Below are 16316 nucleotides of genomic sequence, written 5' to 3' on the forward strand. Positions count from 1 at the left end.
ACATGTTTTGGCTTATCCTAAAATGGACACCAGGATAAAAGTAAAGCAGACGAGAAGAGCCGAATATTTGAAATTACGTGCGTTCGTGAAACGCGCTAGATCATTGTTGTCGGATGTGATTGAAATTTTTCAGATATCTGCTTGGTAGTGAAACGCAATTTCCTCTCTGGCGTGACCCAGTCTTGCGTTTTCTCTCCTTCTTTCGGCATGTCTCGCTGCAGAGAAATGCCGCCGCAGGGCGAAATTTCTGCCTCAGAGGGTCCTGTTCAAAGGTAAGAAATATTCAGCCGATAATTTTCAAATAACTTAATGATTAAACTTCGGAAAAAACAGTTCAGAGTCTGAAGATGAGGAAGAATGTCAGATTCGAGGAATATCCGAGTTTCAGCAGATGAATGCCCCACAAGTTTCACGTGCGTGTTTAGTTTCTTCTATTTTGTGCTTAGAATCGATTTCATAAATGCAACATATTTAATTTGAAATTGAATATTTTACTAATAAAATAAACCAATTGCAGTCGGTATAAATCGCAGAGAATCGCAGAGAAATTACACTGATTTTTCCAATGAATCTCAAGGTCAAGATGGTCGACAGGCTCGAGAAACCTCGTTTTGTCTCCCAGAACGACATTTACCAAAGAGACCAAGAATAGAGGATCCTGGAGTTGATATTGCACAGGCTACGACAAGTTCTGTTTCTTGTATGAAGAAAGTTTACCTTAAAACTATAAAATATTTGAGATTTTGTCAAAAACAGGGGCAAATGAAGCGCCTGGATCTTCGCTCGGTTTAAATCGACCGTACGCAGAGCAAGACCAAGCTTCAACTTCAAACCAGGAAGACTTTCAAACAACATTGGCGAAACTAGAACAATATCACATAAAACTGATTGCTAAAAGTGGGTGTTCCCAGAATCCAACGAGTGGTTTGCAGAATCAGGGTGCACCAAGCCCAAATCTTCCCTCTGATGTGCCACATGGTAAAAAAATCAATAAAAAATTCAAATCTATATTTCTTCTGTTCAGCAGTGTATCTAGGAGCTGCAACCTCAGCAGAAAGTGCCAGTTCTTCGCAACAAGGTATCTTGTTTAAAAATTTATTCTCATTCATTCAAAATGTCGCAGCAGCTCCTGCTTGCTCAGAAGCTTCCGGCGTCGGTTTACCAGTACAATCTCACTCAGAGAAGGAAGACTTTAAAACAATATTAGCGAAACTAGAACAATATCACAAAAAATTGATTGCTAAAAGTGGATGTTCCCAGAATCCAACGAGTAGTTTGCGGAAACAGGATTCACCAAACCCAAATCTTTCCTCTGATGTGCCACATGGTAAAAAAAATCAATAAAAAAATTCAAATCTCTATTTCTTCTTCTCAGCAGTGTATCTAGGAGCAGCAACCTCAGCAGAAAGTGCCAGTTCTTCGCAACAAGGTATGAATAGATGCCTGATCTTGTTTAAAAATTTATTCTCATTCATTCAAAATGTCGCAGCAGCTCCTGGTTGCTCAGAAGCTTCCGTCGGTTTACCAGAACAACCTCACTCAGAGAAGGAAGACTTTAAAACAACATTGGCGAAACTAGAACATTATCACATAAAATTGATTGCTAAAAGTGGATTTTCCCAGAATCTTATTCAGCAACAGAGTCGTGGACCAATTGAAAGTAGACCCTCTAAAGTGCCACAAGGTAAGAAGAACAAATTCTTTTAAAATCCAACTAACTATGCAATTTTTACCTGCGGCAGTGTGTCTTGGAGCTACATCCTCAGGAGACAATGTCAGGACACAAGGTAAGAACATCATTGATTGATTACCAAGCCAAAGCAATTAGAACATATTTTATAAAATAAAAAATAATAATGACTACAATTTAAAAAAATAGTTCAATGTTATGAGAATACAAAATGCAAGCCAATGGACAGACTTTTATTGATTTTTAAAGCTCTGAGATGGGAATAATTCTTTTTTTCCCGCAAATCAACCTCTTGGGCTTGCAGCGATGAACCAGGGTCAGGGAGCAGCATGCAGGCAACTGAATTTTCCTGATGGAAAGCATCGCGAGATTACTCATTTGTTAGGAATTTTAAACGAATATCTAGATTATCGTGGAAAAGACCATACTAACTCATCGGCAAGAGGAGCTCATTGTACGATCTTTCATTCTGTACTTAAATTACTGAAAAAAATTAACAATAATTTGTTTTAGTGGCCTATGATATGCCTGGAACTTCGCACGGTTGGAATCAACTCTCGATTCAAGGTCAAGTTCCAGAGAGGAGTGACAAATCAGCAGATGAGCATAAGAAGACTCAAGGTAATTATTTTAATTTTAATAACTGTGAGTTAATTTAATTGAACTGAAATAGGAGGTTCTGATAGCAGCGGAGTCCGAAGTTTGAAGAGGAAAAGAGCGCAGGATCCGCAAGAAGCCAAATCTGACTCAGACTTGAAGAAGAAAGGAGATAAACAGACCAGTGAGAAATTGGACCCAAACGGTGGTTATTGTGCAGCAGCTACATGCAACAAGGAACAATACCAAAGCAACATTTATGATCACCAATTGAAGGAGAAAGGTCATCCTAGGCTGCAACAATGCTCAATGCCTGGATGCAGGAGATTTTACCCCTCATGCCCAGCAGAAAATTCTGAGCGGCTTTTTGCCGCTCTTTCTTGCTCGCTCATTTACACACGTATTTGGGACATTCTTGCTCTTTCTTGCTCGCAACCTAAGTTCGGTTCCTGGCTCGTTTCTGCTATTTTTCGCTCAATGCTGCTTTCTGCTGCCCTTGCTGCTCGCTCAAAAACGCTTTTGTTGCTCGCTCATTTAGGCACGTATATGGAACATATTGGCTCTTTCTTGCTCGCTAGGATTTTTCTGGCTCATTTGTGCTTTTTATCGCTCAAAGGTGCTTTTATCTGCTCAAGCTACTCGCTCAAAAACGCCTCTGTTGCTCGCTCATATATAGACACTTTTTTAAACATTGTTGCTCGCAACCTCAGTTCGTTTCTAGGATTATTCTGGCTCATTCATGCTCACAATTGCAGCTCTGTACTCCCTCCCGTTTGATTCAAATTAGTTTTTTTTAATCCCATTTACTGCTGAAACGCGCTAGCACTGACTTGACAGTCAATTCATTTTTATTGCACATTAACGCTTGCATTATTGCAACAATATGAGGAGGCAATAAAAAGCAAAAAGCGTTTACATGCAAGAAATATGCACGCCTTAGCCAGCAAATCACGAGAACTGAGGTGGAGAGCAGGAATGTTCCAAATAAATGAGCGATCGAAAATAAAAATGAGCCAGAATGGCTCAAGTATGCATATTTCTTGTTCGTTAATAACTGCAACCAAAAAAGAGCATGTTTTTTATGCAATAATGGAAGTGGTAATGAGCAAGAAGCAAGAAATATGCTATCTAGCCAAGCCAAGCGCGTTATAACTGAACAGGGGATTTAAATTCACTAATACGTTTTTAAGCCTTGTATTAAATTCATAAAAGCTGTGTGTTAATTACATGATCTAAAAAAGCTCATTTTTTTTCTCAATAAAAGGAAATGTTTTGCTGCTTTAAAGTTTTTGCCTGTCTTAGGTGTCTTTGCTCTTACAGAAAATTCCAAAATTAATGAACTCATGAAATGCAAACGAGAAAATAATTAAAGAATAAATTAATTAAAATTATTAAATAAGATTGAGCGATAATATTGCTTAAACATATGAAACAGCTTTGCTTGAAAACCATAAATGGCAATATTTTGAATAAAATTTGCATTTTTAGGAACCTAAATTGCTGTATTTTATTGATACCGATTTTCAAAATACAAAAATAAACTTTTTGGAGTAACTTCTCACCTCATAAGCTGCGGATCATTCTGTGTCTGTGTGGCTAGCTAAAAACAAATCAATTGAGATGTACATTAATTTAAAAAAAGTGCAACTCGCGTTTTCCTGATAAATTTGCCATAGCCTAATCCCAAAAATTAAAAAAAAAACAGGTTCATCTTTGCCATCCAAATAAACCGTCACAGAAACCAGAAACAAAATCAATGATATGCATCTATCTCGACGATTCAATGATGATTGGCCGGAAAGTATGATATTTTCGGCATAAAATTTGTTTACGATATTGTATCAAATTAGAAAGGCAATTTTTAAAAAATTAATTAATGCGTATTTTAATGTGGTACTATTATTTCTACTTTCATTGAGCAATTCTAGTAATATATAGATTTAAAAGAAAGGATCACAATTTAAATAATTACTCACCATCATCACAGTCAGCAGTGGGAACAACTTCTGTCAACTGTCGATAGCCATGGCTGGTCCACACACTTGTGTTGGGATTAGCACGCTGACAAACATTCGAAACGATTCTTCTGGTTGCTGCCATAGTCAGTGGGGTGAGATTGTTCATCTCGCAGTACGCTCTCTGGCTTACTAAAATTAGAAAAGTTTTGCAAGATTACCTTTATGCTCATATGATTTAATATAATCAATCACCTCACAGAATAAATTCTTTCATGCAGCAAAACAGAAAAATAATAAACACGTAAAATAATAATTATCTTTATTGACTTTTCGGTTTTTTTTAAACTCAAAGCATTTTAAAATTTAAAACTCCTACACGTGATTTAGGATAATAAATGGCAAATGGTGAAATTTTCAAAGAAAAACTACGTGTTTTGCGCTCTCTCAAACTGTACAACATTAATTTAGCCATCTCAAAATTTCTCAGACCTGAAATTAGCTGCATATTTTTGCCTAAAAAATCTAACATATAATAACCACAGTGAAAGCAAGCTCTAAAGAATTAAGTATTCAGATAACCAAAAGGAGAAGAGAGAGGCACTTACGGAAAATGCACTCAACGAGCTTGCAGTCAAGTGCAAGGAAGTCTCCTCGCTCAGCATTCAGACGGGACCTGCTCAAAATGTCATCTCCAAACACGGCCTTTGTCATTTGAGTGACAAATCTCGCAGGACGCTGACTCGTGTACATATCAACCGAAGCGTATCTTCCTCTCAGGAGCACGTAGCCATTGCCGATGTAGTTCTGTATCATGAAATTTGGGATCAAAATATGATATGAAAACTGAAATTAAAATTGACTTACGTAATTGTTGCACACAATCTGTAGCAAATCAGGTTCATCGGAAGCAGCTTGCGTTCCTCTCATAGCAGCACTGGACTTAAGGAGCAGGTCAATTTTGCTATCCAGCACGTGAATTAACTGTAGCATTTCCACTGAGCAGCAACAAGATCGGTCTAAATTTGAGATTTATTATATACATAAAAATAAATAAAAAACAAAACTTCACCTTCACTGGCCAGACTTGGTTTTTTACCCACAAACTGAGACGACCTTGATGGTAAAGGGTCAACCTCGTGACTGCTCTCACCTACAAAAATCAATTAAACAGTTGGGTGAATAGCCCTTATTTTGCCCGCTAACAGATATATATTTATCGCACCTTGAACGACAGCGTCATCCCAATCAGAAAAAAGGCCATCAGATGACCACTCTAAGAATTAAATTTAAGTGCATAATATAAAAAATGATCATTTATAATTTTTACCTCTTTGAATCTGACGCCGTCTTTCTTCGGATGAATGTGTCTCAACTTCACGATGATCTGTGCTGTCAGCATCTTCGTCATGCTCCTTCTCAAGCCTGTGACATGTGTAAAATAGAATTACCAATTGAAAAAGCTAAATTTTAATAAATAATTTTATATCATTACATCTTAGACGATCCAGCAGTCGACCTGTAATTTCCACGACCTCCGTCCAGCCTCATGGAATCACCGGATTTGGCCAGAGGTCTGCTCCTCTCTTGGGAACTGTGAATATTGACTTTCTGGGTGGTGGTGTCCTTATTAGCAGCTCCAGTCTTAGTCACCGTGTTCGTCTTTGGCGCCCTTTTCTCTTGAGTACTGCATTTCTTGCTCGCTTTCTTGCTTTCTTTGCCCACATTTTCTTGGGTTGCTCCTGGACCATCAAAAGAGGTGTCGCTATCTTCTCCATCACCGGTTCCTGCTGCTAAACTCTCAGTAAACTGAACCTTCTCCTTTCCTTTCTCAGGCCTTTCATTTGTAGAAACAAAATTACCAATTGCAAAAATCAAATAATTTGATATCATTACATCTTAGACGATCCAGCAGTCGGCCTGTTATTTCCACGACCTCCGTCCAGCCTCATGGAACCAGCGGATTTGGCCAGAGGCCTGCTCCTCTCTTGGGAACTGTGAATATTGACTTTCTGGGTGGTGGTGTCCTTATTAGCAGCTCCAGTCTTAGTCACAGTGTTCGTCTTTGGCGCCCTTTTCTCTTGAGTACTGCATTTCTTGCTCGCTTTCTTGCGTTCTTTGCCCAGATTTTCTTGAGTGGCTCCTGGACCATCAAGAGAGGTGTTGTTTTCGTCTTCATCGCTTGGCAAATTCACCTCTTTAGCTCTTGATATTGCATTTAACAGATCAATTTGCATGTTACTGGTTCCATGCTAGAAATTAATATAATGAAACATGCAACACAATTGATAAAAATATATAGATATATTTATATATACCGCTTTTTTCCCCATTTTCTTTGACGGAGATCTCGGTCTATCTTCCTCATCGGCAGTTTCTAAATTTTTGGCAGGCAACCTTCGGATCCTTTTGGGTCTCTCTCCAGGGAAAACACAGTCAGCGTCAAGTTTCCTCAATTTTTCCATCTCTTGCATTTCACAAAAAGTGCCTAATTTAACAAATAATTATTAATAAAAACAAAACTTACTTTAGAGATGGTTAAAAACTAAAAATTACCTGGGCCATGTAAAATCAGAGCTGGTTTTGTTTCAAGCCTGCCACTTTTATCTTTTCCAGAAATCACGTTGTACTTCTTGGTTCCTTTTTTGGGGGGATCATCCATATTGTTTACTTCGTCAACCAAACAAACTTGCGTTTTTTTCGACTGGAACCATTCAATAACGACGTAATTACGTCCTTCTTGATTAGCCTTCTCTGGTGAAGGTCGAGATTGGCTCGTCATGATTAAAAGTTTAACTGGAGCAACCTATGAATTAGAAATAATTAAAACATATTCATTTACAAATGAAATTGACGAAATAATTAACAAAATTTAAGTATTCATTATTGCTGTTTCTGATTCTTTTTTGCACTGCTGAGCAAAAACATGCACACAGAATAAAATCAACAAAAATAACAATCCAATTGAGACTTTTGGTCAGAATTCAGTGCTTTAATTAAGTATGCATATTCATTCATGCATGTAAATGTATGTGCAATATTCATGCAATATTATGTACACATGCACGTGCATTCATTATGTACACATGCATGTACATGCATTATGTACATATTTACATGCATGTAAATGCATTATGTACATACATGCAAGTAAATAATGCATTATGTACATGCATGTATGTAAATGCATTATGTAAATACATGCACGTAAATGCATTACGTACATACATGCATGTAAATGCATTAATGTACATACATGCACGTAAATGCATTACGTAGATACATGCATGTAAATGCATTATGTACATACATGCATGTAAATGCATTATGTACATGCATGTAAATAAATGCAATATGTACATGCATGTATGTGCAATATGCATTTTTTGTGCATATCTATGTCATTATATAATTATCCATTTACACATGCACAAAGTACATGCATTTACGAAACATGCACAAAGTACATTCATGCATGCATGTTCATGCATTATCATGTGTGCATGTACATACATTTACACAGTTTATCTTCAATTATTTACATGTGTGACTTCGCAAATATAACTGCGCGCACTTAAAATTCGGGACATGCATTGACACAAACAAAAAATACATAATCAACACTTATTTAGGAACTAACCTTGCTTATTGTGTTTCCAACAAGAGTCGGTAATTTATTATTAAGAAGATGTAGTCCGTTTTCTTCTACATTCACTGTCACGACTATCTCGTTGTTTTGATCGCAAGAGTGATTTCGGCGAATATTTTAGCCGGAACAGAGTGCGAGACAACAATAATGAAATTACCGATCGTGAGGTAAGGAAGCAATGCAGTAGTGTGCGGTCTGCGGTGGCGTCTGGAGACCAAATCGACACTCAACGCTGATTGGCTTCTGTGTGTGCAACGCTTTGCCCGCTAAATTAATTTACCTAGAAAGCGCGCGCTGGTTGTTCGTGCATTCTGCCTGGGCTTCCATATGAACGAATCTGCGTATGGATTGTTGTTTTGGTTTTGAGTTTGCCTGTGCATATAGCATATATACTGATCTACATTTTGGTTTCCTTCTGATAATAAAAGGACCAAAATGGATCAACAACTCGAAAGCAGTGGTTCAGCAGGACCACGAAAAAGGAAGAGTTACCGTGTGTTGCACAGTAATAATAAATTGCCGAGGCAGACAATTTATAACTGGAGGAAGAAAGCAGCCCAAGCTATGGATCAAGCTTATGCAGAAGAGACCACTAATAACATGTCATCACCGGTAAGTGAAAAAATAATTTTTCATAATTTTCAATGAAAATACAAATAATATTATAATGAGAAAATATTCTAATATTTATAATAGGCCTCTGACTGGTATGCAGGAGGAATTTAAAAATTTAATTTGTAAATAAATATTAGTGATGATTAGTGTGCAATGATTGATGAGTCTGTTGAAATTTTTGGGGTTGTGGTTTTGCAGTAATTATACTTAAAAAAATTATTTTCATTTCACTACTTTAAAATTTTCAATTAACTTTTTGCAAAATTTAAAAATCTATAAAATTTAGAAAAAAATTAATATGGAACTATCGTGAAGGTAACACAATTTTATTTGGCACATTTTAGAATATTATTTGGAATTCCATTTTGTAAAACTACTATGATTGTATTGTTATAAATGTTTGTTTTTCCTTTTGCATTTTTTTACATTATTGTTTTCAATAATCAGAAAGTGTGCATTTTGAGAAGATCATCACCTGAGAAACAAACAAATAAATTGAATCGAAAATGGTTACAATACATGACTTTTTTGTTCATATTTTTTAAATATATTTTAAATCAATGTTTATAAATGATAACAAAAAATGAAAATACCACAGTAAATTTAATATTAATGTGTTTGATAAAAATACAAACAAGAAAATCAATTTTGAGACGTTAATAATAATAATATATAATTTATTTAAAAAAATTTAAGGGAGATGAATATGACCGTGAGGCAAGTGAAAATGATGAAGATTCTCAGACTCGTATAACGCATGATGAAAGAGGAGTTGATAGATGCAGTGACAACGATGACCAACCATCACCAGAAAGCGATGATGGCCATTATGAAGAAGAGCCTGAATGTGAAGTAATACAGTTGCATTTAATGTTTAAAATTAAGAAGAAAGTATTTATTGTGATGTTTTTCATTATTATTATTTTGCCAAGATGGAACGACGAGCTTCTCCCTCCTCCGAGATTGACGCCGATGCTGATGATTTTACAACGACGTCTGTTTCCTCTCTCAATGATTCTGAAGTTGATGAGAGCGACGTCGACGAGGATAATAGCGACGAAGAAATTAATAATGGGCAGCAAGAGGAGGTACTTTAATAGCTAAATGCTCACCTTTCATCATATTATTTTTGCTTTTATGGTACATTTTAAACTGGGAATTTAAACTTTGCTGGGAAAATGCGTCAATTAATATTAATGAATTTTCTTTAATTATAATCTTTAGTTTCTCATAAATTATATATTTCCCAAAAATTAAAATTTATGCCATGATTATTATTATTTCAGGAGTCAAATGAGGACTCACTACCAGAGGAATTTGACAAAAACGAGAGTTTCGCTGCTCCTTTTCTGAAGTTGCCACAGGTCCCCCTTTACCCTCCTGATGGTCCAAGTGTGGCAGATATGACGCTTGTCATTTTATCAATACTCATTAAACACAACTCTACTGACTCTTTGAAAACCGAGATTTTCCGCGGACTCAATCTTCTCCTTGGAACTAATGACTTTCCGGACAACCAGTATAAGTTGAAAAAACTTTACAAAGCAACCAGTGACACAATGGAATGTCATGTTTTTTGCAAGAAGTGCATGAAATATGTGGGATTGAAAGAAGAAAAGTTACTCTGTCCATCATGCAATGAGTTGATCAAAAAATCAGAAAAGGAAGAAAATTTCTTCTTTACCGCCAAGCTGAAGAATATTTTGTCATCAACACTTGAGAAGAATAGCGAGAGCTATGATGGAAACTTTGCTGAAATGCCATTAGTGAGGGCAGATGGAGAAGAGAAAGTCTTTTCTGATCTCCCAGATGGAAGCATCCACGCTTCGCTTCGTGGAAAATTCGGACCTTCCATTCATAGTTACAACATTTTCGGGGATGCTGCACCTGCTTTCGAAGCCTCGAAGAAATCCATTTTTGCTCTGATGTTGGCTCCAAACTTTATTAAAAAATCGGAGAGGTAAATGTGTATATATATATATGTGGTTGAATGAATATGGCTAAATAAATATGACTAAGTATTTCATTAAATTTTATATATATACATATGCAGGCTAATAATAATAGGGCACAACTTTCTGAAAATATAATAATTTAACGACAAAAATACAAATACTCGCAGATCTAGAAGCTGATGGTCGATTTTCTGCGCAGCAGCTTTATTTAATAAATCTGAATAACTGCTTGATAAATATATTACATGCTTTCGTTTATAAAGTTCTAAATTTAGTAGCTACAGAAAAATATTATTTGATCCCTCTCTAATTAATAATTAATATATGCAACTCTTTTATTTATTCCCTATCTCTAGGTCTCGAAACGTGAAGCTAGCAGCAATCTGGGTGGGCCGAAAAGAGCCTGATATGAATGTTCTTCTACAGCCTTTTGTTAAAGAGGCTAGGTATATTGCTGAAAAAGGAATTCAGTGGACGGACCACAACGGAGAAGCGAGAAACTGTAAAATTTTCCCACTCACAGCAGTCGCAGACTCGGTCGCGAGACCCAAGATGATCGGGTCATGCGTACACAATGCTCAATTTGGATGCACTTGGTGTTATCACCCCAACGACGCCATTGGGCAGTCGTACAACAGGTACGTAGAAAATGAGAGAACATTAAATATTTTAATATTTAACCACTACTTTGTGCATCTCTAGTAAATTCATAAAGCAATTAATATATTTCTATTTTTAAAGCTGCGCGCTTTTCAGTTTTTGACTTTTTGTGGCCCCTCTAGCTATTTTATATATATATATAGCGTTGAAATTTATACACCAGTTAATTATTGCTTTTTGCTTCTATTGATTATCATTCATAAATACACGATATTTGCCAGGTATACTTTTCGAGAACCATGTGCGCCACTACGCACTAACGTATCCTGGAAAGAGGATTTGGACACTGCCTTAAGCACAGGTGAGCCCTGCAAGGGTGTTCAAAATGAAAGCGTTCTGCTGGATCTACCAGGGTTTCTCATCCCTGAAAATATTGGAGTTGAGCAGATGCACGCGGGTAAATTACTTATTTAATTATAGAAGATTACACTTTTTTAAATTGATATTCTCTTTTTTAGCTGATGTAGGCCACTCAAAAACAGTCCTGAAATTGTGGACAAGCAATTTTCGCCAAGACTACTACATTTACACTCCTGCAAAGCGAATGCTCCTCGACAAAAATATGTCTGAGGTGCGACTGCCGACTCTGAAAAATGCAAGATTGCTCACAAAATTTACAGACTTTAAATCATGGAAAGCTAGCCAGGCAAAGTTGTGGACTCTTCACTTGAGTGTGCCATTGCTCATTGAGGTACAGAAGCCAAAAGATGTAGCGGTTTGGGCAAGGTAAATGTTTTTTCTAAAACTTATTTATAATTGCAAATAATTAAATAATACTGTATTTATGCGGCAATCTGCCCAAATACTTAATAATCTTCTAATTATATCTACTTAAATTTTTAATTATGCAAGTAAATTTTTTAAATTTTACAAATTAAAATTAATCGAAAATTGTTTTTATCTTCAAAACTCTTATTTAAGTAGAAAAATGAAATCTCTTCCCTGAAGTTAAAACGTATATCTTTTGTCATTTGATTTTCTCTTAAATATAAATATTTCCAGCCTGTTCTATACTTTCACTTTACACCCATCTGTATTATTATATTTACTTGCTTTACAGATTTGTCGCTGCATATTGGCTCCTTAATCAGTCCACGATTACGGAGACTGATCTGATTACTGCTCAAACCTACCTAGAGGAGCATTCTCAAGGATATGAGACACTCTACGGAACTCTGGTCATGACGTCAAACCTTCATCAGTCTCTTCACTGGCCATTGGCTGTTGCTCGAATGGGTCCGTTACAAAACTTTTCGGCATACCAGTATGAAGGAAAGTTCCCAGACATCAAAAAAGACATCAGCAGCACGAAAGCTACCGCACAACAGGTAATGGAGCGTGCAATCATGAGAGAATCGCTCCCTCACATTGCACAGACAGTGCTCAGGAGGCAACAAACAAAAGAGTACGTTTCCCAACTCTTAGAAGGCAAATCTACCAAAGTCGGACCACCTGAGACAAGAGGCCCACCAACGTCTGAAGATGCTGAAGGGAAGCACTTCAAGAAAGCACTGTGGTCAGGATTTGTCCTTCGAACTTTTGAGAGTCAGAAGGGTACACGCAAATGTGACTCTTGCGTGCAACTGAAAGACAATACATTTGGTATCGTCACAGATGTCATGAAAATTGTTGAAAACAACAAAGTCAGATTAAAAATTTTATCTTTGAACTGCACGCCACACATCATCAAAAAGTGCACAATTAGGTCGGGCGATCGTGAACTGAATATGGAAGACCTGAAGCTCCCTCATCTTTATTCAGCAAGTGTGGCGCACCAGCGATTGAGGGTGGTAGATGCCGAAATGGTCAAGGGTGTTTGTATTTTGATGGAAATGACAAATGGAAAGTTGTATGTTAGTGTTCCACCAAATAATGAAGAGGCCCAGTAAAAAGCATAATATACAGTTTTATTTATCTATCATTAATAACCCATCCTCGTTTTGGTCTCATGCATGCATGTTAATCTGAAGCATTCAATTTGATTCGTAAATATAAAACCAAAATAAATCATTGGCGACTGTCTATATTTTGGCAAATATTTTCGCAAGCCAGTTTAATGAGCGAGAGCGAGCCGAGCGTGAAATGAGCCGAATTTAGCAAGACACTTTCAGCTCGAGCAGTGTCAGCTGAAAAAAGCAAGTGTTACTCATGAGCAAAAGTGAGCAAGAGCGAGCAGAGCATGAATGAGCAGAAAATTAGCGAGTTCAATTAAGCTCGAGCAGGTTGAGCTGAAAAAAGCAAGGGTTGCTCATGAGCAAAAGTGAGCAAGAGCGAGCAGAGCGGAAATGAGCCAGAAAAAACGAGCAATTTACGCTCTTTTTTAATACAAGCCGCTCGAGCAAGAAAAAACAAGAATTGCTCGCGAGCAATTTCTGCTCTTTTTTGATGCGAGCCGCTCGAGCAAGAAAAACCAAGAATTGCTCGCGAGCGATTTTAGCGATGAGCGAGCTGAGCATGAAAAATGCCTAAAAAAGCAACTCGAGCAAGAATGAGCAGCCTTGCTCGCTCATTAATGCTCAAGATTTTCTGCTGGGATGGGAGGAAAGGCGCGAGCACGAGCGCAACGAACATCGAGAAAGGAAGGCACTTCGCTGTGCACATTGCCATTACTCCTCAGACAGAAGACGGGATTTGGGAGAACACATTGAAAGGAAACATTTTTGTTTGCCGAGCAAATTAGTACGAAAATTTTATAAATGTCCGCACTGCGATGATTTCTGCTCAGTAGATAAATCTAAGTTAAAAAAACACATGAATACCAAGCAACACAGGAATGAGGAAAGAGGCGTTCCACCTCGACAGATATTCTGCTGTCCAAAATGTGACTTCACCTCAATTGAAAAACTGGATGTTGAAAATCACATTGAAACACATCCTCTTGAGTATATTGACGATGATGAATAGGAATGACAATTGATTTTCAATGGGAGCAATATGTCATCAAAATCGTCTGATTATGTTTGGCCAATAGAAAAATTGATTCGATGAACAAAAATTTAGAAATAAAATTTAGGATTGCATTGAAATCTTACGTTTTTATGTATCCTAAAATGCCTCAAATTTATGGAAAATACAGCAAAAATTTGAATATGCAATAATTTCAACTTTATTTGATATTTCAACTTAAATTTTTAATTACAAGCATGAATAGTACGCTATGACATTTGTGCAGAATTGGAAGAATGGTTTATTAAAAATAAACTTTAATAATTTTTATTTAATTCCTTGAACACAGAAGAGTTTACCTTTATTTTGCTAAGGGCTCATTTAATCCAGTTCTGCCCTTTCCTAATCTGCAACAATACGTATACATTCGCAAGTTTTTCCTGTTCGAGAACATTAAAATATTATTGTCTCACCAAAAAAATATTCCCATTATAGATTAAGTAAGTCCAGCAAAAATACGACCTTCGCACCAAAGTATCGATTAATTTCAATTCAAATTAAAACGAAGCATTCTCCATGCATTATATGTATTTCAAATTTAAAAAAATGTATGAAAAAACTTAGAAGAACGATAAAATTCAGCAGCACCATTTTGGATTCCAAAAGTGCGACTCTCATTGAATCAAGACGTCGTGGTCATTGCGCGCATCACTTCATCTTCTTAGTTAGATTTTGCCATTTAATTCATAAATAAATAAATAATTTGGGATTTTCATCTTCAACATCTCAAATAAATAAGAAAGTATTTATGCAATTACTGTGATGCTTCTTTTTCCTTGAGGTTTTGCTTTTTAAAATAATTTTCATAGACAACAAAGTAGCATTCAGAGTTTACTACACGTAGTGAGTTTGAGTGTCAAATAAATAAGCTTTGATTTCAAGATTTTTTTATTTTTTCCGAGTTCGTTTAACATCTGAAAGTTTGTAACTGGAGCGAAATCTGCTTTGTATATAGTTGCTATATGTATTTGAAACAATTTTACCCGCCACTGACCGTTGACAAAAATTGCGTCTGCGACTCACCTGCCACCTGGCTCTCACGCCCTGAGTTAACCGAATGAACCTTCAGTATTCTGAGTGAAGCTACGAAAATCAGGTGTTTTTTTAGAGGGAACTCTAAACGATAGAATAGGTGAGAGGAAAAAGTAGATTTGTTTTATTTTGATCAGGCTTTAAGCGTAACAGTATCTTTTTAAATTGATTTGTTTCCCAAATTGAAAAAAATACTCGATCAAAAGTTCAAATCAGCAATTTTTGAGCCTGATTATTTTTCCCTGTGATTTTTGATCTTTTAAAACACGATTAATATCGAATCGAAATAATGCATGGTTTTCATTAATTTTAATTCATTTTTATGATATTTGGATAACTCGAATGAGGAATTGAACGGCATTTGACACGATCAGTACAACCACCTAACACTTAAAATTAAATTATATTACAGAAAAGCCAGTTTTTAAGTTGTCTTCCAGGTGAGAAATTGATGGCGGCCATTTGCAGCAGATGTGGAAACCATTTCCAAGCGGATGGGAATTCCTACGCTTATTGTCCATGCCATGCATGGTATTTTATCTTTTGTTCGGTTTATATACTGTTATTAAAACCAATGTGTTTGCAGGAATAACCAGAACCCACCACCACTCTATTCTGGTACAGATTAACTTAAATTTTGTAAAACCAGGGGCAGGAAAATAATTTTTATTTCAGCTGAGCAGGATCTTGAGATGCCTTTCAATCAAAGGCAAGATGAGGTGCAGCAATTCAATTTTTCATCAATTCTTCCTCTAAGTGTTTCGCAATCAACAGAATTAAATGCTCAGAATCACTTCTTGCCCCCGAAGAGAAACCAAAAAGGCATGTATAATATATAGCCACGCTTTAGTGAGTATTTTAATATTGTGTATATAACAAATGCGATTTCAGCTTCCTCCAGTCTTTATGACGTCTCAGCTTCTTCGAATGCGAATTGCAGTGGAAATATGATTGCGAATCCAATCTATGGAAACAAAAATCAATGCTATGGTAAATTCGAGATCCACTTTTTTGTTAATTTATAGGCTAATTAACTCGATCGACCAATACAAAGAACTGCATCCTTAAATCTGAATATATTCATTGCTGTGGACCAAAAATATCGTATCAAATTTGAAAAATGTGTTAATCATGCTTAATGCAATTCAAATAAGTTAACGCTCTATATTCCAGCTGAGCAGTACACTCATATGCCTTTCAATCAGGGTCAACAGCCG

The 16316-nt window shown here is 36.4% G+C and overlaps 2 protein-coding genes across 4 annotated transcripts; one reads left to right on the forward strand and one right to left on the reverse strand.

Moving 5' to 3' along the window:
* Positions 1-3768: 3768 nt before the first annotated feature.
* Positions 3769-8486, reverse strand: LOC135947962 (uncharacterized). Of its 2 annotated transcripts, XM_065496976.1 has the most exons (12): positions 7883-8486; positions 6799-7048; positions 6561-6730; positions 6139-6494; positions 5738-6079; positions 5573-5667; positions 5468-5518; positions 5315-5395; positions 5110-5261; positions 4851-5049; positions 4264-4434; positions 3769-3887 (listed from the first exon to the last, which is right to left on the reverse strand). In XM_065496976.1, exons 2-12 carry the CDS (start codon positions 7022-7024, stop codon positions 3865-3867), a joined length of 1866 nt encoding a protein of 621 aa, XP_065353048.1. In that variant the 5' UTR covers positions 7025-7048; positions 7883-8486; the 3' UTR covers positions 3769-3864. The 2 variants fall into 2 exon arrangements, with proteins under 2 accessions (XP_065353048.1, XP_065353049.1); XM_065496977.1 differs by lacking the exon at positions 5468-5518.
* A 618-nt stretch (positions 8487-9104) lies between these two features.
* On the forward strand, positions 9105-13018 carry LOC135947783 (uncharacterized). Of its 2 annotated transcripts, XM_065496720.1 has the most exons (7): positions 9105-9358; positions 9439-9594; positions 9793-10466; positions 10818-11099; positions 11343-11518; positions 11580-11847; positions 12182-13018. In XM_065496720.1, the coding sequence occupies exons 2-7, from the start codon at positions 9439-9441 to the stop codon at positions 13008-13010; spliced, it is 2385 nt and encodes a 794-aa protein (XP_065352792.1). In that variant the 5' UTR covers positions 9105-9358; the 3' UTR covers positions 13011-13018. The 2 variants fall into 2 exon arrangements, with proteins under 2 accessions (XP_065352792.1, XP_065352791.1); XM_065496719.1 differs by having other exon boundaries at positions 9105-9594.
* The last annotated feature ends 3298 nt before the right edge of the window (positions 13019-16316 follow it).

This window comes from Cloeon dipterum, chromosome 1 (genome assembly GCF_949628265.1).
Source record: "Cloeon dipterum chromosome 1, ieCloDipt1.1, whole genome shotgun sequence".
Classification (NCBI taxonomy): Eukaryota; Metazoa; Arthropoda; class Insecta; order Ephemeroptera; family Baetidae; genus Cloeon; species Cloeon dipterum.

Bases quoted from the DNA above. Each gene is read 5' to 3' on its own strand.
- LOC135947962 (XM_065496976.1), bottom strand. From the start codon at position 7,024: ATGACGAGCCAATCTCGACCTTCACCAGAGAAGGCTAATCAAGAAGGA. The intron at 6,080-6,138 runs GTAATGATATCA...TACAAATGAAAG, and splicing joins ACTGCTGGATCGTCTAAGAT to GCCTGAGAAAGGAAAGGAGA. The intron at 5,396-5,467 runs GTGCGATAAATA...TGATTTTTGTAG, and splicing joins GGATGACGCTGTCGTTCAAG to GTGAGAGCAGTCACGAGGTT.
- LOC135947783 (XM_065496719.1), top strand. From the start codon at position 9,439: ATGGAACGACGAGCTTCTCCCTCCTCCGAGATTGACGCCGATGCTGAT. The intron at 9,595-9,792 runs GTACTTTAATAG...TTATTATTTCAG, and splicing joins ATAATGGGCAGCAAGAGGAG to GAGTCAAATGAGGACTCACT. The intron at 11,848-12,181 runs GTAAATGTTTTT...CTTGCTTTACAG, and splicing joins GATGTAGCGGTTTGGGCAAG to ATTTGTCGCTGCATATTGGC.